Raw genomic sequence first — 25,310 nt, 5'->3', positions numbered from 1 at the left:
ACAGACACTGCAACAGGGATGAGCTTTGAGAACGCGACGCTGAGCAAAAGAAGGCCAATGCCACAGCCCCATTATGTAAGCTGTCCAGGGGAGGGAAGCCTGCAGAAACAGAAGCACTGGAGAGGGGAAGGATGAGGAGTAGGGGCCAACAGTCAGATTTCTGTTTAGGGTGATGTCCTAAAATCAGATTGGGGATAGCTGTACAAGTCTGTAAATATACTCAAAACCACTGAATCTTGTACCTAGAATGGGTAGAGTTTATGGTATATTACCTCTCCATACAGCTGATTTTCTTAGAAATCAGATCCATTCTCAAACTAATAAGGCCATCAATAATATGTCAAGTGAAAATTATTACAAGATCGAATAGTCTTCTTCCAATTCACTAAACACATACTGAGTCCTCTTATGTGCCAGGTTCCTATAAATCAGAGGTGATGCCAGGGCCTATGTCTTATTTCAAGGGAAGTACTTTATGCCAGAGCACAAGAAACACAGGTTTGACCACAGCCCCAGTCATTGCACAATCACCTTCCTAGGGCATTCAAGTGTGATCCAAGGCCGTTCAGACCAGATGGGTAAGGGAACGCAGCACTCTAGCTGGAACTTTACGTGGCTGAACAGCTTACTAGCACGACGTACACCTCTTCCTGATAAGCCAGTCACCCTGTCACCTGACAATCACCAGAGCCTTACAACAGACAGGGACTCTCAACAAGAAGCTTTCTCTCAATATAAAACTGCAGACTCAGTTCTCATCCAGAAGTTTATCCATCATCATGTACTTATCTCTTCAACTGAGCTGTATACGGGGGCAGGGGGTGGGGAAGAAACTCTGAACGGTGTTGCTCTTATAGGAAAGACACCTGCTGAGCAGAATGAGTAAGCTGTTCATTGGCTTACTAGGCAATGTTCATTTGCTGTTTAGGTTTCACAGGCAGGCATGCCAGGCAAGAATGTTTTCAACCAGCCAGACAGGGGATGTAAGTGGGAACAGACAGCTCCTCAGAGCTGGGACTAGAAGAAGGGAACATAGAGATGGGTGTGGGATGGAGACCAAAGCTGGGGCATCCGTGGTCTCTGTGCAAGGCGCTCACCTCCTGGGGCCAAGCAGAGGAAGCAGTTTGTTTCCAGGACAGGGTGTGGACTGTGGTAGACCACACAACACAAGACCGCTGTCACAGGTCTTTAGAGCAACATAGGGTGGAATGGTACAGAGCAATTCTTTCACTTCCTAAAAACCAGTATGTCAAAACTTAGGGGAAAAAATTAAGATAGAAATGGAAAATAGGAGGGCAGCCTGGGTGGCTCAGCGGTTTAGCACCGCCTTCAGTCCAGGTCGTGATCCTGGAGACCCGGGATCGAGTCCCATGTCAGGCTTCCTGCATGGAGCCTGCTTCTCCCTCTGCCTGTGTCTCTGCCTCTCTCTCTCTCTCTGTGTCTCTCATGATTAAATAAATAGAAAATCTTAAAAAAAAAAAAAGGAAAATAGGAGAAAAGACGAAATTTAAAAGACCAGTTCAAGAGGCTTAAGACTCACCAGGTGCCTAGCATAAACAAGCAGCAAATAAATAAGAAGTCACATAGGGGCCCTGGCTGGCTCAGTGGGTAGAACATACGGCTCTTCATCTCAAGTTTGTGAGTTTTAGCCCCCACAAGGGGTATAGAAATCACTTAAAAATAAAATGTCTTTTAAATAAAGTCACGTAGGAGTGCCTGGGAGGCTCAGTCAGTTATGTATCTGCCTTTGTCTCATGTCAGGATCTCAGGGTCCTGGAACCGAGCCCTGCATCAGGGTTCCTGCTCCCTGGGGCGTCTGCTTCTCCCTCTGCCTCTCCCCACCACTTGAGCTCTCTCAAATAAATAAAATCATTAAAAAAAAAAAAGCTACATAAAAAGAATCAGGATGACATAAAACTTTTAAGAGAAAACAAAGCAAGGCTTACAGATTATAAAAAAAAATTTCAACTCAAAATTCTGTACTCCCAGGCTACCAATCAGTAATGAGTGTGGAACAGAGATACCCTCAAATATACAAAGACTCAGAAAGCCCAGACTGGAACCAGGCAGAGAACGCTCTGGAAACAAGAACAAAATAAACCATGGACATAAATAATACCGACCACTGTCTGGCATATCTGATGAAGAACAGAAACAAAACAAGGAAGAGAAAAAAACCTAAGAGGTCCTACATCTAAGAATGAAAAAGTCATGTGAAAACACAACCCTGGGGCAGCCCGGGTGGCTCAGTGGTTTAGCGCCACCTTTGGCCTTGGGCCTGATCCTGGAGACGTGGGATGAGTCCCACATCAGGCTCCCTGCATGGGGCCTGCTTCTCCCTCTGCCTGCGTCTCTGCCTCTCTCTTCTCTCTTTCTGTGTCTCTCATGAATAAATAAAATCTTAAAAAAGAAAAAAGAAAACACAACTCTGATTGCAGTGAAACTTCTGGGCCCAGGAGAGAAATAGGTACACAGTCCTGGTAATGTAAGCACTGGTGATGCAACCAAGAATTGAGAAGAAATGGTATTATCACATGGGAATGACGGGGTGGCGGTAACAACAACGGCATGTGGAGAAGCGGTGAACGTAAGAGAAATTGTGTGCCTTAGAAAGAAGTAACAGGCAGCACATGAAACTCATAAAAAACAGCAATATGAGCATACTATTTAAAAATATGGAGAAAATACAGAAGAAACAGCTCAAGGATTTTACCAGTGGCTGCCTCTGGGCAGGGACGGGAGGGTGATTTTCAGTCATTTGAATTTTTAACAGCTGTCTCCCCACCTGAGTCTCCCTTTTCATGCTGGGCAGCATCAGAGAAAGCCCAGCAGAGAGCTGACACTTCCTCCACTGCTCTCACTGGGCCCCTGGGGGTCACGGGGAAGAGTACACGGTACCTCCACCCCTGGCCGACAGGGGGCTAATGGAGGCCCAGTGGGAACAAGTCATCTCCCCACCCGGGGGTGTGAATGGAGGCAGAGCACAGAGCCTGGGCTCTGTGAGGTGGCTTCCCTTTCCCCTGTAGTTGGAGAAAACGTAAGTAATATATTACACTCAGTGCTACGTAACACTCAAAATTGTCCAGCCTACAACTGAAAATTACTTGTTGCAACTAGAACCTGTTAATTCTCAACTTTAATGAGAAAACAAACAGGGAAGTAGAGCACTGAGGTGACCCAGATGTTGGAACTACCTGATGGGTCTTACTGCAGCGACAAATAAAAGCACTTACAAGAGCAATGATGAACAGGCTTGAGACAAATGAAAAGAAAATGAAGTCTCAGCAAAGAAAGAGAAGATGTAAAGAAGTAAGTGGACAATTTTAAACTGCAAAACTGAGATCCCTGGGTGGCTCAGCGGTTTAGTGCCTGCCTTTACCCCAGGGCGCGATCCTGGAGAACCGGGATCGAGTCCCGCTTCGGGTTCCGGGCATGGAGCCTGCTTCTCCCTCCTCCTGTGTCTCTGCCTTTCTCTCTCTCTATGTCTATCGTAAATAAATAAATCTTAAAAAAAAAAAAAAAAAACTGCAAAACTTAACAAACAAAAGGAAAACCTCACTGGACGGGTTCAACGGAACTGTGGATGAAGAGAAGAATCAGTAAACCTGGAGAACAACAGAAATGACCAAATCTGATCAACACAGAGAAAACAGAGGACAGAAAACACCATCAACAGAGCCTCAGTGACCTAGGGAACTATAATAAAAGATCTAATGTGTGTATCATAGGAGTCACAGGAGGAAAAGAGAAAGAGCTAAAAAAGTGTTTGAAGGGTGCCTGGGTGGTTCAGTCCATTCAGTGCCCAAGTGTTGATTTAGGCTCAGGGCATGACCGCAGGGCTGTGGGACTGAGCCTGTGTTAGGCATGGAGGCTGCTTGGGCTTCTCTCTCTCCCTCTGCTTCTCCCCACCACTTGTGCTAATAAATAAAATCTTTAAAAAATAAAAATAAATAAAAGCAGAGTGCAGCCACACCCTCCGTGCACAGTTAAGACAATCAAACAAAGCAGGTCTGTGTTCAGAAACCACGAGTGCTGGCAGAACATGGCATAATTCTCAGGTACCGACAGACAAGATCTATCGACCCAGAACTCCCTATCTAGCAGAGACAGGCTTGAAGGAAGGACCTGAAATCAAGACATTCTCAGGGAAATGGAAACCAAGAAAATTTGATACAAGCTGAACCTAACTAAAAGAATAGCTCGAGGAAGTTCCTGAAACAAAAAGGAAATGATAAAAGAAAATTAGGAACATCAGAAAAGAAAAACCTATGGGAAGAGTAAAAATGTACACTAAGTGTAAATGGTGCAAATACACCAATTAAAAGACAGAATTTGGCAGAGTGAATTTTAAAATTACCTTATGTGCTGGTTATAAGAAACTCACCTCACATGTAGTGACATCAATAGGTTCAAAGTAAATGGAGAGAAAAGACATACCATAGAAACGTTAATTAAGAGATCACAAATGGCTATACTAATAGCAGATAAAGTACACCTAAGAGGAGAAGAACAGTCAAGGACCAAGAAGGACATAACAATGATATAAAGATCAGACTGCTGAGAGGATAATTCTAACGGAGTAGGCACAACAGAACTGCAAAATATGTGCAGCAAACCTGACAGGACTAAAGGAAGAAATAAACAAACAATCATATAAGTTAGAGACTCTATGATAAGAATGTTTCTTTTTCTTTCTTTTTAAAGATTTTATTTTTAAGTCATCTCTACACTCAATGTGGGGCTCAAACTCCCAACCCTGAGAGTGAGAGTCGCACACTCCACCAACTAAGCCAGCTAGGCGCCCCTGTTTCATTTTTAAAGAAGCTGCCAGACTGTCTTTCAAGTGACTGCACCATTTTGCATTCCCACCAGCAATGAGTGAGAGTTCCTGTTGCTACATATTCGAGTGAGAGTTCCTGTTGCTACATATTCTTGTCCACATTTAGTGTTGTCTATGTTTGGATTTCAAACATCCCAATAGGTGCACTGGTATCTCTGTTGTTTTAATCTGCATTTCTCTGATGACATATGATATTGTTGAACATCTTTTCATGTATTTATTTGCCGTCTGTACATCTTCTCTGGTGAGGAGTTTACTTAGATCTTTAGTATATCTGTTTGTCTTCTCATTGTTGAGTTTTTAAGAGTTCTTTGTATATTTTGGATATGAGCCTGTCTTAGTCAACTTAGGTTGTTTTAACGAAGTACCACAGATTGGGTGGCATCACACACAACATAAATTTGTTTCTCACAGTTCTGGAGGCTGGAAGTCTGAGGTCAGGGTGCCCATGTAGGTGGGTTTTGGGGAGAGCCCTCTTATGGGTTGCAGACTATGCCATCTTCTCATTGTGTCCCTACATACCAGAAAGAAGGTTCATAGAAGTTCCTTTTATAAGGGCACTAATCCCACTCATGATGGCCCAGCCTCATGACCTCATTACCAAAGGCCCTATCTCCTATATCCTGACATCTGGGGTTATGATTTCCACATAATAAATTGGGGTGGGGGACACAATATTCAGTCCATTGCCCTTTATCAGATAGGTGTTCTGCAAATATTTTCTTCTACTTTGTGTCTTTTAATTCTCTGAACCAGGTCTTTCACAGAAGAAAAGTTTCTCATCATAATGAAGTTCAACATATCAATTTTCTTCCTTCATGGATTGTGCTTTGGGAATTGTATCTACAAATTATCAGCAAGCCCAAGGTCACCTGGATTTTTCTCCTGCTCCCTTCTAGGAGTTTTCCTCTTCTGTACTATACATTTGGGTCTATGACCCATTTTGAGATAGTTTTTATAAAAGGGGTAAGATTCCTTTTTTGCATGTGAGGATCCAGTTGTTCCAGGGCCATTTGTTGAAAAACTATCCCTTCTCCACTCACTTGCTTTTGTTCATTTATCAAAAGCCAGTTTACTTACTTGTAAGGGTCTATTTCTGACTTTTGTTCTGCTCCATTGATTTATGTCTTTTATTCTTTTTTTTTAATGTCTTTTATTCTTATACCAATGCTAGGTGGTCTGGATTAATGGAGCTTTATAGTAAGTCAGGTAATATCAATCTTCCAACTCTTTTCTCCTTCAATACTGTGTTGGCCATTCTGGGTATTTCGCCACTCCATAAAACTCTAGGATGTTTGTCAATATCCACAAAATAACCTGCTATGAATGTGATTAGGATTGCTTTGAATCTATAGATCAAGTTGGGGAGCTTGACATCTTGACAATATTGTTTTCCTATTTATGAACATGGGCTATCTCTCCATTTATTTATACCTTCTTTGATTTCTGTCAGTTTTGTACTTCTTCTCCTATAGATCTTTCTTTTTAAGATTTATTTGAGAGTGAGCAAGAGGAGGGGGAGAGGGAGAGAGAGGCAGAGAAGCAGATTCCCTACTGAGCATGAAGCCCAATGTGGGGCTTGATCACAGGATCCAAGATCATGACCTGAGTCCAAACCAAGAGTCAGAGGCTTAGCCGACTGTGGTGTCCTGGCTCATATATATCTTGCATATGTTTTGTAAGATTTACACCTAGACATACCTATCTTCCTTCCAGTGCTAATGTAAATGGTATTGTTTAAGATTTATTTATTTTTATTTTAGAGAGAGTGAGAGAGAGAGCAGGGGGACGGGCAGAGGGAGAAGTAGACTCTCCACTGAGCATGAAGTCCCACAGGGCGCTCGATCTCACAACTCTGAGATCATGAGCAGAGCCTAGCCAAGAGTCAGATGCTTAAACAACTAAGCCACTCAGGTGCCGCAATGCTATTGTGTTTTCAGTTTCAAATTCCAATTGCCCACTGTTGGTATATGCTAACTGATTTTTGGCAAGAGTGCAAAAGTGATTCAATGGAGGAAGGATAGTCTTCAAAAATGATGAAGGAATTGGATACTCACAGGGGAAAAATACACCTAGACTTAGGTTTTACACCTCAGATAAAAGTTAACTACAAACAGATTACAGATTTTAAGTGTAAAAATATACAACTATAAAACTTTTAGAAGAAAACACTGAAGACAGTTTTTGGGACACGAGACTAAAAAAGTTCTTAGAAATGCTCCCCAAAGCAGAATATATAAAAAGAAACATTAATACATTGAAGGGGCACTCAGCTGTCTCAGTCTTCTGAGCATGTGACTCAATCTCTGGGTTGTAAATTCAAGCCCCATGTGGGGTGTAGAGATTACTTAAATAAACAAAACTTAAAAAAATATATTGAAAAAAATGCATGGAGGATAAAAAGATAAGCTGCAGAGTGAGACAAAATATTTTAAATCACCTATTGACAAAGAACTCATATCTAGAATATATAAAGAACTCTCAAAACTCAGTAGTAAAAAAAATGCAGTCTAGGAGCGCCTGGCTGGTTCAGTCTGTGAAGTGTGGGGCTCTTGATCTCAGGGCTATGAGTTCAAGCCCCATGTTGGGTGGTAAGATTACTTAAAACTAAAATCTTAAAAAATATGCAGTCCAATTTTCAAAATAGGCAGAAGACACAAGAGATACTTGAATAAAGAAGTTACAAGATGGCAAGTAACATATGAAAAGATGTTCTAATGGCTGATGAGCCACTGGAGAAATACAAATTACAACCATGAAGATATCACTATACATCCTAAATATACATATATATATATATATATATATATATATATATATGTGTGTGTGTGTGTATATATATATATATGATATATATATATACTATATATGATAAGATACAGTGACAGTACAAAATACTGGCAAAGAAGCAAACAAACTAGGTCTCTCATATCATTCCTGATAGACATGTCGCATGGCACAGCCCTCTGGAAAAAAGTTTGACAAGTGTTTTAAAAAACTGAACATAGACTTATCATATGACTAGCCACTGTGCCCCTAGACATTTATTCCAGAGAAATCAAACCTTAGGTCCACTAGAACCTATTCATCACACAGATGTTCACATTAGCTTTATGTGTATGAGTCAAAGAATGGAAACCGTAAGGTTGCCCTCAGAGAGAAAGGTCAGACTGTGCCCCTCCCATAGGACTCAGCACTAAACAAGAACAAACTGCTGATTCACCCAAGAATCTGAATCCATCTCAAGGGCATTATGTGAGGTACACACAGTCATCCTAAAAGGTCACATTTATGTGACCTTTATGATCCCTTCTATATAAAACTCTTGAAGTGACACAACGTAGGCAACAAAGCAGGTAAGTGGCTGATGGGAGTCACAGGTAGAGGACAACATGGGTGTTACTGACCAGGGCAACATGAGGGGGACCTCTGTGCTGATGGAACAGATCTCATCTTGACTGCTGTGGTCATTAGAGGGATCCACACCTGTGTTAAACTGCACAGAAATACACACAACACAGACATGTTTCCTGATTTGATGCACATGCCACAGTTACACAAAATATAAGAAGATAAACTAGGTATGTGGAACCCCTGTGCACTCTTTTTATAATTTCCTGTGATTCTGAAATTATTTCCAAATACAGAATAAAAAACCAAAAGTCCCATCATATATTTTATAAAAATAGAAATATTTAAGAAAATGAGGTAGTACCACTTCCTCACCCAAAATCCCCCACGGCTTCCCATCTCAGCAGAACATAGGCTCCATTCTGAGGCCTCCAAGGCCTCTATCTTCTCCCCTATGCCTGCTGGTCTTCTTCCAGGCACCCTGCCTCAGGGCTGGTTCTGCAACATAGCAACTCATCCTCACACTGACCGCTCAATCTACCTGCAGCGCTCTCCTCCCAGACTCTACATGGCTCCATCTTTCACATCTTCTGGGTTCATGTGAAAGAGGATGTCAACCACCTCCATTCTGACCTCAGTCTGTACTTTCTGATTAGCTCTTCTTTCCAGCTTATCTCTTAACTCAGGCAATAAACCCAGAAGGCAGAGTATCCCTTGATGGGAACCGAAACTACCCCCTCAAGCAATAGGGACTGCCCTGCTGCCAGCAAGACCCCACCCATGACTGACCTCAAGACAATGAGGGTCCTGACCTCCACTGCCCACCTGCAGGGACCCATCGACCTTTGCCTCATACTTGTCTTAGGCAAACCTGGAGGTATTTTCAGCACTTTGGAGACCGTCTTAGACGCTGGTCTGCGGGCTTCCTAGTGTTGGCCTCCTGGAAATAAACTCCTTTCCGGTCTCTCCAACATCTGCCTCCCCATTTCTGGCCTTTGGTTTTGTGAGTGGCGAGTGGCCAAACCTGGTCTGTCTGGGACCCCCAGAGCACATGCTCTCGTCCCACTGTGCCCCATGTGCTCACAGACCACTTCTAAAGAAGCCTTCCTGGACTGTAATATCTAAGTTAGCCTCTCTCTCTTCAACTACCACTCATCTTCTACCCTCCCACCCTTTTATCATTCACCCCAAGTACCCCAGTCCAAAATCCACATATACATAAACAATTTTTCTGTTAGCCTTTGAATTCTCAAAGCTCAGTAGGGCCAGGCATATGGGAAAAACCCAATATAAATATTTGATGAACAAAGGAGTGAATCTGCTGAGAAATCAAAGAACATGACACGACAGGATGGATCTTCAACACCAAATGGAAAGATGGGGCTACAATGTGCTGGATGAGGCAGAGAATGTGAGGACAGAAAAAAGGACAGAGTTCAAGTGACCCCAGTTTTTCACATCCACCCCCACCCCACCGTGCTCTTGAATCTGAGCTTCCCTGTCACTGGCAGCTTCCACCCCTGTCTCTTGGAACCTGTCAGTCACGTGAGAAGGAGAATGCGGAACCCCCACAGGAAACCACAGGGATAATGAGTGGAGGAGGGGATAGAGATGCCAGAGCTGGCCAGGGAAGGGGGTCTTCTGGCTGGGCCATGCCAGCTGATGGCATGTGGATCGGAGATGAACCTCCCAGACAAACCCTTCCTGAGTCCCTGACCCACAAAACTGTGGGCAAAGCAAAAAAGCCAATTTTAAGCCATCAAGTATTGTAGTAATTTGCCACATGTCAACCAATGTCCCAGGGCAGCATACATACAGGGGGAAGATCTAGAGCAGCTACTTCTGGATTTCTGGAGACGGCAAGGCAGAGGGGTCTGCTCTGGGGGATAAAGGGACGGGGCAGGGGCAGAGAGAGGAAGACAATATGAGGGACCCCGGAAGGGACAACACAGGTACCACATTCCTGTCGTTTTCACCACTGGCTAAACTCAGCATTCTACTCAGTCCTGGGTTTTACAACCAAGAATCTGGACAATTGTCAATAATTCAGAGGTGATAGAGATCGGAAAACACAACCCAGAGGAAAGGCAATGCTCCTGTGCTGTCTGGAGGGAGAGGATTCAGGTAAAACCCAGTGATGCTGCAGGACCTATTTCCTAGTCTACAGAGAGTAAGCTAAAGTGTTTACAACAAGCAAACATGAAACCAATGAGGGCATTAGAAGCAGAATAGTTGTTACAGACCACAGTGTCTTCTGAAAACAGACAGAATCTGTATCTACTTAGAAAAGCAGGGTGTGATTCTCTGCAGATTTGAGAAATTTTCCGGGCTTCTTCCAGGACAGCTCTGTGTGTAACCTCATGACTGCTCCTACATGGTCACGGAAAGTGCTCGTGGCCATGATGATAGTCACCGAACAGCTACTTGCCACAAACCCTGGGAGACACACAGCCAGTACCACTTAACCTGCACAACAGTCCTGCCAAGTGGGTATCACTCTCCTCATTTTTCAGATGAAGAGTCAGCGGTGAGCAGGATGAAGAGCCCTGGGCAGATGCTGAAGGACGCTGACTTAGATGAGAATACATTTGCTCTTCGTTCTTGTTAAAAAGTTTCAAAACTCCTGGAATTTCCTGAGGGATGGGAGTCTTTGTGATGCTAATGAGAGGGCCCAAGGTTGGCCCCAAGCTAACTCAAGGGTGGGCCAGTTATCAGAAAGACCAACCCTGAGATTAGAGGGTTGGAATCTGGAGCCAGACCTCTGGGGATAGCTGTGGGGGGTGAGGTGGAGGTGGGAGGAGATAGGAGTTCAGTTAACCCGACTATATAATGAAAACTCAACAGAAGCTCTGGAAGCAAAGCTCAGGAGAGCTTCCTGGTTGATGAGCACACTGGTGCTGGGAGGGGGATGGGTTCGCTCCAAGGGGAGGGAGGGAGCACCAAAGGTCTGCACAACCTCCCTCCTGGCCCTGTGTGTATCCTGCAACTTCAAGTACAGTGACCCTGGAACAATACAGGGGTAAGGGGCGATGAATCCCTCACTCAAAAGTCTCCATTTAATTTTCAATTCCCCAAAAACCTACTATAGCTATTGTTGACTGGAAGCCTCACCAATAACGTAGTCAATTAGCACAGATTTTGTGTTCTCTGTATGATATGCTGGATTCTTATAACAAAGTAGAGAAAATATTAAGGAAATCATTAGGAAGAGAAAATATGTTTACAGGACTGCATTGTATTCATCCAGAAAAATCTGTGTCTACTATCATCATGGCCACGAGCACTTTCGGTGACCATGTAGGAGCAGTCATGAGGTTACACAGAGAGCTGTCCTGGAAGAAGCCCGGAAAATTTCTCAAATCTGCAGAGAATCACACCCTGCCTTTCTAAGTAGATACAGATCTAAGTCCACATAACTCAAACCGGAGTTGTTTAAGGGCCAACTGTATGACACTTTCCTGCATTCCACTAATGGTTCTAGTGAATTATTGACGGCTTCAACTGCGGCCAGCTGGTCAGAAGTGCGGACATCCCACGAGCACTCACACTGACATGGGGGCTGGGGGGGGGGCGGTCTTGGAGGGGCCGGACCCCTTGACTCGGTAGGATCTGACCCCAGCTCCATGTGGTCAGTGTCAGTGCTGAGCCACAAAGTATTCCATTGGAGTCAGATTGGCTGGGGTTGAAAGAGAAGGGTCAGAGACAAAGTGCCACAGCCAGGACTCAAACCCCACACTGTCTGATTCCAAAGATAGTACTTTTACTATCATCCAAGTATAAACCTTCACATCTTTCAATTTTTCATTTTAAAATGAGGTCGTTTCTCTCTCTTGGTCTCAAATGAATAAAGTCTTTAAAAAAATAAAAAATAAAAAAAAATAAAATGAGGTGGTATATAATTTACCAAAGTTCTACCTGCCAAAGTAACTTATGAGACAGGAAAGATCTCATCAGCTCAACGGCTGGCCTATACAGTTGATACAGTCACAGCCGCAGGGGCTCACATGGACACCAAGTAATAAACAAGAGGAAGAGCCACGTGAAGCACTCCTGAAGTGCTGAGCCTGTTCCAAACCCCGCAGCGCTGAGGCTCACAAGCAACCTTAGGGACAGGTTAAACGCAGGTGCACAGACACGGGGCCAGAATAAAGCCTTGAAAATCTATCCTCAACCTTCAGTCACAGTGAAGAGTCTGGTTCTCATTTCCTACAAGCTCGAGAGAAACCATAGGACATCAATTCTGCTAATACCTGTATGGTCAAAGGTGGACATTCTGAGTTTTCTGCCAACAAGACCATCTTCTGAGCTCTAACACACAAACAATCTCACAAAACCTCGACAATAATACCACATTTTACTAGAGCTTCCAGGAAAGTTTTCTAAGATTTTATTTCAACTTATGAGCCAAAAAGGGATTTCCTAAACCTAATCTTCTATTACTAGGATATAAATCCTATTGTTCTCAAAAGGTGAAGGTTTGGAGACCTGTGTCCTTACCTGGCCGGTTGGTGGCCGCCATGATGAAAACCTGCTGCCGTGCTTCCAGACCATCCATCTCAGTAAGTAGCTGATTCACTACCCGGACACTTGCCCCTGTCTGCAATAAATAAATATAGCTCCATCAGATCCCATAAGAAGAAATATGCATACCATGTTTTTCCATACAAAATGACGTATTTGCTAACTTGAATAAGCTTTTGCCAAGAGGTAACAATCATTTTCCAAGGAGCCGTGCAAAACACATTCTCATCAGGAATTCCCTGGAATCCTATTATCCCCTGTTCCAGGAGGAAGCTGAGGCTCAGAGAGGCCACCTGTCCAGGCCTCTCAGCATGCCTGGCTGACCCGAGTCTCATGCCTCTAAATCATTCAGAGATCTGCTGGCCACACTGGATTTCCCCTGGGGCAAGTGTAGCTCAGCGGGTTGAGACCCCCTAGGATGTGAGATGCTCCAGATCTTTGGGCTGGGACAGAAGGCTTTCCCTCTTCTCCTGGAAGCACACAGTACAGAGCAGAGCTATCCTGGGGCAATACCCAAGAAAAAGGTCCAGGGAGGTGGTGGATGGGGGGATGGTGTAGGTAATGTTCTAAATGGACACTGGAGAAAACGAGGCAAGTGGTGTGTCTGGGTATCTGTCATTACTGCCCATTTCAACACAAAGTCCACGGGCAGAGGGGGTAATGAGTTTACCCACTGATCTCTCCAGAAAGCAGCTGGTGCAAGTCACCACTCCCAGGAGACATGACACGGGGCAGAAAACAAACACTATGCTCCCTGAGCAGATGAAAACCTCAGAATCCGTGTGGGAACAGGTTTTACTATGCCAAAATTATAACGCTGTATTAATAAAAAGATTACAGATAGTGAAAGGACTGGGAAAAACAACATCAACACCCATAACTGGACAATGGCACACACAAAGCTCCTATAAATCAAAACAAACTTTTCAGAGCAAAAGGGTGTAAGTATCAAATCAGGCAATTTATAGAAGATGAAATACAAATTCACTGAAGAGAAATCAGGGACACTAACACTAAGATTTAGTATCATGTTTTGCCAATAAAATTGACAAAATTTAGGGGCACCTGGGTGGCTCAGTGGTTGAACATCTGCCTTCGGCTCAAGTTGTGATCCCAGGATCCTGGGATCAAGTCCTGCACTGGGCTCCCTGCAGAGAGCCTGCTTCTCCCTCTGCCTGTGTCTCTGCCTTTCTCTGTATCTCTCATGAATAAATAAGTAACATTAAAAAAAATTTGACGAAACTTTACAAATGGGTGCTACCTGCTGCTGACAAAGGTGCAGGAGATAGTTATTTCCCCACGGTCAGTGGGCAGCTTAACTGGTAGTTTTTGTGAAGAATGATTTAGTGTTAGCTCTCAACACACAATACACATACACGTACACCGATACCCCATTTGTGAAACTCTCCATATGCACAGAATTATGTGTAAAGAGGTTACTTCAGTTTTGTTTGTGAGAAACAACTAGAAAGCATGTGAAAGTCCAAAAGAGTGGAATCATTAAAGAAATACATCTGCTTCCAGACTGTGGCATATTTATGCAACAGTTAAAAAATTAAGTTTTTAAGTACATGGGAAAATCACCAAGATGAATGACCACATTAAAAAAAAAAACCTCAAAATCATAATGTTTTTAAGTTTACAGAGAAAGTTTTAGAACAACAAATACATGAACAGTTTCATGTTGGCAGTAGTCACCTCCAAGGACAGCAACAGGGAGAAAGATGGGAAGAAACACACTCGATCTATTCAACTGTATTTTTGAATTTTGTTACAAGAATGTGTTCATGTATAACCTGTATAATTAAAGAATACATTCAAATGTATTTGAATGTTCCAGCTCCTGGCTTGCTTGAACATATTTTCAGAATCCCCTTCCTGTGAAAATGTCAAAAAAAGCATGTGTTCTGAAATACTGATGGGTGTGTTTGCAAATAGCCAAGAAAGCGAGAGAAGCCCACAATGAGGAGTGTGGTTCCCGGGCCACAGCCTGGATGCACCTCAGGAACCCCTCTGTGATGACAAGCTACAAACCCATGAAAGGGGCTGGTGACAAACACAGGGCTTATTCAGAGCCAAAGAGGAGAGAGAACAGAGTCAGGTCCAGGGCTTACCATACCCCAACCAGCAGGATGGGAAGGGCAGCGCTCTGCTCTGGATCCCCACATCAGATTTAGGATGTGGCAGCCAGCAGGGACACCAAGGGAGGGCCTCTGCCCTGGCCACCAATGTCAGTGTCAGAGACTGGGGAAGGTTTGGGATGTGGGCAAGGACTCGTGGAGGAGGAAACATATATCCGCTGTGATATGGGCCACACGGACGTGAGTCAAGTTTTATTCTTGCGACTTTGGAAGGCTTCTAGAGATTGGAAGCAAAATGAGGCATTTAATAAATGTTTTACACGTACAGGCACACACAGAGCAACTATTTGAAGATAAACCACAAGTGAAATAAAATAACTTGCTTAGTCATCTTGCCATGAATGTACTGATCAATAGGCTTTGCTACCTGTTTCTAAAAGGCTGTAAATTCCCTATGTGAGGCCTCACTGCGACGTAGACTCTGGGATGAGTGTGCCTGGGATGAGAGCGCTTCCAGACACTCACTGATCAGAATTTCTACCCCCGGGGACTCAGCCAAGTGATGTCAGTGTAGTCCAGAGAAGACAAGGGGCAGTGCTGAGGCCGTCTGACATCACACTCTGTCCTGTCTCGAGAACCTACTTGCCTGAAAAGAGTCACGATCACGAGGTGGGCCACTGGAAGCCCTGTCACTCCTATTCCCAGTCACTTGCCAGGTGTGACCCAGATGCGTGCAACCCAAGTATGGTGGAGACAAAAAAAAGATGCAGAGGCTGAGAGACAACTGCTATCCTTGGACCCTCATTTAGAATTACTAGGTTTCTGCATTACCAGAATCTCAGCGTTCTGGGAAATGACTCTGTAAGAACCGACAAAAGGCTTCTGGCACTAACACCTACCTCCCTGTCTGACCTTCGAGGACACAGGGCATCCACTTCGTCAAAGAATATCACGCAGGGTGCGGAGCTCCTGGCTCGCTGGAACACCTGGCGCACTGCACGTTCACTCTCACCGACGTACTGCCATGCAGAAACAAAACAGAGACTGTTTAACCTTGGGGTTTGGGCCAAATTATGGTAAAACTAGTTTTAAATGACACGTATGTATCAGAACCCAGGAAGTATTAGGTTGCACCACATGCAACTGCTGACAGTTACCCATTTTTGATGCATAAAAACAAATTTGTGGTTTGACTTATAAAATCAGATTATTAGTGATGCTTACAAATTTCCACATTTACAAAACAAAGGCTAAGTGAATGTAAGGTCTCCAGGTCAAAAGCGATCCTGCAACTCTGCTGTATTTTACAACTGATCTCCTAAGCTTTATGCAGGTAAGACACCCAGCTGTAACTTTCCTGGATCCAACAATATTTTAACTGCCATTAGCCGCTCTACTGTGTTCTCCACACGGTCAGGTTGAGAATGTAAGGGCTACTTCGTCACATGGCATCAGAGAAGGTAGGTGAGCCAGTAAGGTCTCCAACAGCCTTCTCAGGACACATGCAGGTTCAAATCTAAATCAGGGGTGCCTGGCTGGCTCTGTGGGGGAGTGTGCAACTCTCAATCTCGGGGTCATGAGTTCAAGCCCCATGTTGAGTGTACAGATGACTTAAAGGAGTAAAAATGTAAAATCTAAATCAAAATAGGAAACAGTAATACCAGTTAAGAAATACAGCAACTCACAAGCAGCTATGGCATTAGGACTAATCAGTACAAGAAGTTACATGTGAGAGTATGGTTCACTGTTGGCCAAGTATAAGAAATTGTTGTAAAATTTCCAACTGATTAAGAAAAGCAGTTTTTTTCATAATAAAACTGCTAAATAAGACAGAATCTGAGAACTCTTTGTGGCATCAACTGCATCACAAAGTGTTTGCTGTGCTGTTTTATGATAAAGTAACGCAGGCATGAGGCACCACAGCACAGATGATGGTGATTCAAGTGTTTCACTCTTTCCCACAAGCAGGACTTTCCTTCCCTCACGCCTGGCCCGTCTTATCTCAGTATTTCTCATATTTGCACTGTTTTCCAGCCTGCCCCAAATGCTCCCTGTACTCAAGAAGGTCCCAACAGGTCTGTCTTCCTATCCGTCTCCCTTATAGTGCCTCTACTACTGTGGCTTCCAGCTAGCCCGCCTTCACTGTGCTGTAGAGAGAAGTCCCTGGAAAGCAGAAGCCACTTTCACTCACATTCGTCTCCATCATCACACCCTACGCACAGTTAGAAGTAACAGGAGTCTGGGTTGCTTTCCTAAAGAATCCGAGTCAGCAAAAGTTATATCTGGAATGCTGAGCCAAAATGATCAGTAGATACTAAAAAAAAAAAACAAACCCAAACAAACCCAAAACCTAACAGTGCGTTGGCAGAGGCAAAGTCTCCAACAAGGACAGATGGGAACAGTCAGTATGGCACCAGGACTATGGATCTGGCAACCAAAACGACCAAGTAAAGGAAAACTTAATTTAGGGGAAGGTAAACCTAAAGTTTCAAAAGGACAGATTATGGGCAGCCCGGTGGCTCAGCAGTTTAGCGCTGACTTCAGCCCAGGGCATGATCCTGGAGACCTGTAAGGCTCCCTGCATGGAGCCTGCTTCTCCCTCTGCCTGTGTCTCTGCCTCTCTCTTTCTGTGTCTCTCATGAATAAATAAATCAAATCTTTAAAAAAGAAAAAAAGGACAGATTAAAAGTCAATTAATCTTAACAAAGGCAACAATGATTAAAATAAGTGAACAACAACAAAAAATCCCACTATCTTGGCCTTTAAGAAATATTTCAGGGGATCCCTGGGTGGCTCAGCGGTTTAGCACCTGCCTTTGGCCCAGGGGGTGATCCTGGAGTCCCAGGATCGAGTCCTGCATCAGGCTCCTGGCATGGAGCCTGCTTCTCCTTCTGCGTGTGTCTCTGCCTCTCTCTCTCTCTCTCTCTCTATCATAAATAAATAAATAAGAAAAAAAAAAGAAATATTTCAAGTAAGGAGCCTATACCTATCATTTCTAACTCATTTTTTTGGTAAAGATTTATTTATTTATTTGGCGGGGGGGAGAGTGAGCACAAGTGGGGGGCAAAGGGAGAGGGAGAAGCAGACTCCCCGCTGAGCAGGGAGCCCGACATGGGGCTGGATCCCAGGACCCTGAGATCATGACCTGAGCTGAAGGCAGATGCTTTAGCCACTGAACCACCCAGGCACCCTAATTCCTTATTTTTTTTAAAAAAAAATTTGATTTAATTTTTTAAAATTGATTTAATTTAAAGAGAAAGGGAGAGAGTGTATGTTCATGTGGGGTGGGGTTGGGGAGCAGGGAGGGGCCGACAGAGAATCTCCAGTAGATTCCCTGCTGTGCTGAGCAGACACAGGGCTCAATCTCAGGACCCTGAGATCACCACCCAAAATAAAACCAAGAGTCAGACACTTAACCCACTGAGCCACCCAAACACCCCTTCTAATTCCTTGTCCGCCATTCAGTTTTCAACCTTGATAATCTGGCTTTTGCCAACACAATTATTGAAAATATTCTCCCTAAAGTCATTAATGTCCTTCCAGTTGCCAAACCCTAGGTCCTACTTTCTATTCCTTGTACAGGGTCTCCTTACATTGACAAGATTGAAGAAGTTGTCCTCCCCCTTCAAAGACCAGCCTGCTTTGCCAGATTTCCCTTCCTTGTCCTGTAGCCCCTGGGAGCCTTTCTCCTCATTTTACTCGCCCTAGCAGACTGTGTCCATCCCCAGGGTTTCAGGTGCCACCCCAAATCTCCCCAGCACTCCAGACTCACATCTGTTCCAGATGGAGTCAGAGATGCCCTCAACCAAACACATTTTCTAAGCCAGAGAAGTAAATCTTCCTCAGTAGATCACTCCACCTCTCTCCCTACCCCACCCCATCATTGGGACTCTGCTACAGATCTCTTCCCACACCTCTCCCAAGAAGACAAGTCTGATCGCGGTGAGATGAATGCCAGGGTTCCCCAGTGAGATGAATGCTAGCACTCCCCAGAAAAGTAGTGATCTGACGGTGCCAGCACTGGTAAGAATGTAAGGACCCTGGTTCACAGCTGGGGGAAGTGTAACCCAGCAACAACAGCCCTGGGACAAGAGACAGCAATTCTCCTCCAAGTACATATCGTAGAGGAAATAGCTCCTAGACGTATGTAAGGATGTGCGTATATAATGTTCAACTTAAACATTCGTCAAGAAAGAAACGGAGTTTTTATTTTTATTTATTTATATTTTTAAAAGATTTTATTTATTTATTAATGAGAGACACAGAGAGAGAGAGGGGCAGAGACACAGGCAGAGGGAGACGCAGGCTCCATGTAAGGAGCCTGATATGGGACTCGATCCCGGGACTCCAGGATCACACCCTGGGCCAAAGGCAGGCACTAAACCGCTGAGCCACCCAGGGATCCCCAGAAACGGAGTTTTTAAAAGTGTGGTTACATTCATTCGGTGGAGTACCACTCAGAAGACTGATGTGCGAAAGGCAAACATCATCAAAGAGAACACCTGTGATACAATGATTCAGAAGAAGTATTTATTTGGTCGTTCAGATGACCAAGTATATTCCTCAGATATACCTGGTATTCACCCGGTTTCTGAGAAACGAGATCTTGCTAATAAGGATGAATCTGGACCCCACCCAAGGGCGGGGCTGGCTGCCAGAGGATGTGTGGTCAGAGGCCTGGACTCTCAGGTTTCCTCACTTCCCACCTACTGGGACGTGACTCAACCAGCCAATGGTCAATGACTCAACCAATTAGGACTATGTCATCCAACCTCCATAAAAACCCAAGAGGATAGTTTTAGTCCTTCTCTGCCTGGGGAGCCTATCTGCTCCCACATGCCCCGGAGCCCGAGCCTGAGCCCACAAGGCTCCTGTTTGGGACTTTGCCCTCTGTGTCTCTTCATGTGGTTGTTTATTCTTAACCTTTATCATATACTCCAATAAACACATGTTATTTTCCTGATTTCTGCAAGCTGCTCTAGCAAATTAAAAGAAACTGCAGAGAGTTGTTGGAACCTCCACTACAGCAGGTGGGTCAGGAACACAGGTGATGGCCTGAGCCTGGTGGCTGCAGCAGAGGGCAGAGGACATGCCCGCAGGACTGAGCCCCTAACCCATGGAATCTGCTGCTGTGTCCGGGCAGACTACAGAATGGGGCTGAACTGAGTCCAGTTCTTGGACACCTCGCCACTTCTCAGATTGCCTGATGGTTTTTGGGGGAACCTCTCCTCCCATTGGAATTGGGTTCAGGAATTCTGAAATAATTATAATGTTCAACAAAAATAACAATAAAACCAAGTTACAAGAGTACATGTACCACTAACATAAAGTGGGGTTGTTTTTTTTTTTTTTTGCTTTACTGTTTAAGAGTTCCAAACGTAAGAAAAGTAGGCCTAAGAGTATACTGAGTCTCAAGTATGCCCATCACCCAGCTTCAATCATCATCAGCTCAATTCCTGACCAACCTCGCTTCATCCACAGTCTCTCTGCTTTCCTTTCTTGGCATTTTGAAGGAGAACCCAGACACCATGTTGGATGTGTAAGTATTTCACTATCTCTAAAAAACAATGGTTTTTGACATAATTACATCATCATCACACTCAAAACTGATTTTTGTTTTTTAAATTTTAATCCTGGTACAGTTAACATATAGTGTCATATTGGTTTCAGGTGTGCAATACATAGACTCCAGACTTGCCTACCTCACTGTGTGCTCACTGGGATGCATGCTCTTCATCTGCATTCCTAAATTCACAACTTCCCTTCAAACTTATTTTCTTAACATCAAATAACCAGTAAGTATGCAAATTTCCAGTGGTCCCTTAACCATTTCTGAAACATGTACAATAATAACCATAGGTTGTTGAGGGATAAATACACATACAGTAAATGAGGAAGTTAATGGAATTAATAAACACCAAATTTGGGATTATGGTAAATTCTACAGGAGAGAGAATGGGGTCATACTTAGGAAAGGTCTGCAGGGGGCTTCAAGCCTCTTGGTTTTGTGTCGTTTTTAAAGCTGGGTGGCAGATACAAGAAGGTTCATTACCTTACTCTTTGTAACTTCTTATATGCTTGGGATATTTCATATCATAATAAAGTTAACAAAAATAAAGTTAACAGTTCTCTGCTGTTCTGGAGATTACAGCCCTTCACTGCTCACAGAACTCCTTCCCAGCCTCAACCCCCATCAATCCTCTCCCTGCACAGTTCACTTCTGATACATCGTCTGCCAGAACACAGAAATCAACCATAACAGAAGTACAGACATAAGTAGAAAGCCCACAGGAAATGCTTAAATGCGAATCCTTACATTAGGAGGAAAGTAACACATACAATAGGAAACACATAACTGGTAAGGGATAAACTTAAAAGGTCTTTTTAGACATTTTATTTTTATTTATTTCTTATAAGATTTTATTTATTTATTAATGAGAATTAGAGAGAGGCAGAGACACAGGCAGAGGGAGAAGCAAGCTTCCTGCAGGGAGCCCAATGTGGGACTTGATCCTGGGTCTCCAGGATCACACCCAGCGCTGATGGTGGCGCTAAAGCGCTAAGCCACCAGGGCTGCCCTAAAAGGCCTTTTAAAACAAACGATAGGACACTTCTTCGTTTTACTACATGACAGAGTGGCCCTTTTACTCCTCACAGGGATGAAGAAATAATAAGATACTCAAAATCTCTTAAATTTGAGACACTATATAAACTGCTAAATACAGAAAGAAGTTACTACTATAATAGTACGTACTATTTTCCCCCCAAGGTATTTATCAAAACTTGAGCCATTTAAGGGGCAACCTGGGTGGCTCAGTCAGGTGAGCATCTGACTCTGATCTTGCCTCAGGTCTTGATCTCAGGGTTGTGAGCTCCAGCCCCATGTCAGGCTCCACACCAGTTTAAAAAAAAACAACACCTTAGGTCATTTGAGCCACTGGACAGCAGGACAAGGCAACCCAACCAGCAGTCATATAACCCAGCTCCAGCCTTAGCTCTCAGACTTTGGCCAAGGTGTGTGCCGCCTGTAGAGTGCAATTCCTTGTTCAGAAATCCGGAATCAGGAAATAATAACTCGTATCTCATGGGGTTGTTGAAGAATAATATAGTTGACCACTGAACAATGCAGGATTTGGGGCGTCAACCCCCCTCCCCCGATCACCATGGAAAATTCACATTTAACTTTCAACTCCCTCCAAATTTAACCACTAACAGCCTGCTGTTAGCCTTCAGAAGCCCTGCAGACAACAAAAACGGTCAACTGGCCCCTATTCACAGGTTCCATATATCACACACTGAATTCTTACCATAAAGTTAGCAGGAGAAGAAAATATTATTCAGAAAATCCTAAGGAAAACACACTGACAGGACTGTATTTATCGAAAAGTCTCCACACTAAGTGGGCAGCTCAAACCCACACAGCTCAAAACTGTGTGTCCAACATGTGACAAGTACTAGGCATGGAGCACATACTTTAAAATGTCAGCCGTTTGGTTATTTCCATTTTGCAGCTGAGAAAACGGAGGCTCAGTGCTGAAGACTGAGGATTACAGTTACATGCTCGGTACAGCAGAGATAGCTAACGTCTCCACGCTTGCAGTGGAGATTTCACCAAAATGCCGTGTCCATTTCCAGGGCCGAGGACGCTCCGCCCATCCCTGGAGTGGCCACCAGTCTCCTAACCCACACGCGGAGCTGATGCCACGGAGACTTACCATGTTCAGCAACTCGGGGCCCTTGACAGATATGAAGTTCAGGCCAGACTCATTTGCAACAGCCTGAGGAGAGAAGACCAAAGGACACAGATCAGACAAACACAGAACCAAGTAATTCATTTGTGACAGCGTGGGGGCTTTCGCAGCTTATGCTATTTTCCCCTCCTTTACAGCTGTGTTTTCCTGATTAGATGCAGGACACAGATGGGTAAAAAAAAAAAATCAACGGAATGTTCACCTAAAACTTTCTAAGAATCACTCAGACTAGAAATCAGAAACAACAGGAACGTTTATGCCAGGGTTGTTTCCGTAAACTTGCTTATGTAGCGAGTTTGCACATTCCTAGCCCCAGGATGGAATTCGAGTGAAACCATTATCTCTGCATCCAAGCACATCTCGCCCAGTGAAAGCAATCATTCGCATGTGAACCCAAATTCAAAAACATCAGTATCCATGTTGACCAAGGGTCAGTATTTCCAGATTATTTTTAATAACAATTAAACAGCATGGCTCAAAGCCCAAGAGAAGCACAAAGGAGAGACATACAGTTACACGTGTATAAGAACCTGACAGAGATCACCAGAACGCAGAGACCAAACCTGAGCAAAATCACCCAGAGCTCCACGAGGACCAGGACCTCTGCTCCTGGGAGCATGACCTCGGAGCTCCAGATCTATACCCAGCAGATTGCTCGGCATCTCGCTCCACACTGAACTCACATCTCAAATCCGTCATTTCCAGAGCAGGATGCCTCACCAACTCCCTCCACACTCCATGCCTCCAACTAAGGCAGCTTTTAGACCAAAGCCACAGAGTCCCCCTGACCCTTTGCCTTGTCATATGGTCCAGTCCATCCACAAGCCCTGTTTGCTCTGATGCCAGAATGTACAAGTCCACCACTCTGTTTCTCCCCATGCACCCCCTGCGCAGACTGCCTCATATCCTGCCTGGACAGGCAAAAAAAAAAAAAAAAAAACACAAACCAAAACACAGTGGACAGACCCTGGCTGGTTTCCTCTCCACCTTGCTTTCCTCGGACTCATTCTCACAGCACACCCAGCACGCTTGTAAAAATGCCCACCATATGGTTTCCCTAGGATTCCCATTCATCTGTGAGTACAAGGTGGAATATTTACTGCAGCTCACAAGCCGGTCATTTGGGACAGGGCAGTTTTCCCTCAGTCCAGCCACCAGCTTTCTCTTGATCTCGAACTCACCAAGCCCTTCCCACCTCAGGGATTCTGCAACGGCCATACCCTCTGCCTGGAAGAGCCTTCCCCTTCTTTCCCTGCTGCTTCAGGTGGCTGGCTGGTCCCTCAGGATACTGCTAAATGTCGGCATCCCTTGAGCATCACTATCTAAAACAGCCCACCCACCCTCTCAGCCTTTCAAGGCCTCTGTTTCATTCTTCTCCTGCCTGTCCCCTCCAGATGGACAGTAAACCCCACTAGAGGAGATGCCCCGTTCACCCCAAACCACTGCCAGCACAGAGGACATCAGTGGGTCAGTACTTGCTGCAAGAGCGAATGCCTGTGAGCTCTGCGATGGAGCAAGTGCTAGGCCCATGGGTAGCCCATGTCGCTCAATCATTGCCCTGCTTTCCATACAACACCACATGAAGAGGAGAGTCAAGTCCATATCTAATGAAGTCTGATGTGTCCGCACTAGGTTTTCAGCTTCCAGGTGCCAGATTACTAGATTTAACCCACTAAAGCCCCCAGGAGTTTCTGAAACTATTGGAAATCTTGTCTCCTAAGTCAAGTCACAGTTTACGTTTTCTTCATGGACATCTCTGTGAGCCACCTGCGCAGCGTCAGGAGCTGTTGGCTTCCATGCCAGGGTTCTGGGTCACTCGCTGACTTATCCTCCTCATTCATCATCAGCTTGCAGTGTGCTGGCGCCAGACATCACATGCCTTCACTTTTATGCTACTCACATACTCTCTATGGGCCAGTGTTTAGAAACATCTTATTATCTTACTGCGTTCCTGAGTTAACAAAATCACCAAGATTAGCCCAAACCTTCATTTTATGACCAAGTCCAGGTTCCTAAGTTCCAACTAGTACATGGTTCTACGACTTTCCTGTAATAACATTTTGCTTTTGCCATTCAAGGACACTTTCTACTGTTTCAAGATTTCCAGGTATGTACCTCCTGGAGAACCTGAACACAGTTGCAAACTCTCCCGGCTGCACAGATACTGCCTGGGCTCACAGACCCAGTGAACCTTAAGCCCACCCATGGAGTCCTGGCTGAGATTCTTTGCTCTGGGTGGGCAGATGCCAGAAAGTGACCACACAGACAAGTGCCACAGGGCTGAGCAAAGAGGAAATCTGGTCTATGATTTAACACTGTCTATGGATTTCCAAGAACCCAAGCTGTCTTTCTGCCATGGGCAGGGCTACTCACAGGCAGATCTAACTAATTAAAAAAAAACAAACATGACAAGGCACCCAGGCCAGGGACAGGTACCGCCTGGTGAATTTACATGTTCACGGGCTGGACCTTTTTTCTGGCTGTGTCGTTTGAGAAGCACGGAACAACTGTGGTGCCCTCTGCACCCCCCCAGTGGCTCCCACGCTCCTGTACAGCCATGCCGTGTAAGAGTACTGGGAGCATCAAGCAAGGAAATTTAGTAGTACCAGTAGAAATAAGTTTGGAATACTTCACCTATATATTATTTAATATGTGGATATCTGATATTTACTAAGCAGTCACAAATTATGTGGCTACTGTGGCACTTACTAATTTTAATTTCCTATTTATAAGTCATTCAAATATTTTTAAAAGCTGACAAAGCTA

General features: G+C 44.3%; 1 protein-coding gene across 11 annotated transcripts in view; it reads right to left on the bottom strand.

Annotated features, from left to right (window-relative positions):
- The window catches only part of NVL (nuclear VCP like), a 90,642-nt gene that overhangs the window by 31,448 nt on the left and 33,884 nt on the right, over nucleotides 1–25,310 (bottom strand). For all 11 annotated transcript variants that reach the window (XR_007412004.1, XR_003129362.3, XM_049112488.1 and 8 more), the window contains 3 exons: nucleotides 22,509–22,571; nucleotides 15,693–15,812; nucleotides 12,689–12,788 (listed from right to left, as the gene is read on the bottom strand). Coding sequence is in view for 9 of the 11 variants with exons in the window: in XM_049112488.1 (XP_048968445.1) it covers nucleotides 12,689–12,788; nucleotides 15,693–15,812; nucleotides 22,509–22,571 (283 nt within the window). In the remaining 2 variants the exon portion in view is untranslated. The remainder of the gene's footprint in view (nucleotides 1–12,688; nucleotides 12,789–15,692; nucleotides 15,813–22,508; nucleotides 22,572–25,310) is intronic.

Source organism: Canis lupus, chromosome 7 (genome assembly GCF_003254725.2).
Source record: "Canis lupus dingo isolate Sandy chromosome 7, ASM325472v2, whole genome shotgun sequence".
Classification (NCBI taxonomy): Eukaryota; Metazoa; Chordata; class Mammalia; order Carnivora; family Canidae; genus Canis; species Canis lupus.
This window is presented reverse-complemented; position numbering and strand designations above follow the sequence as displayed.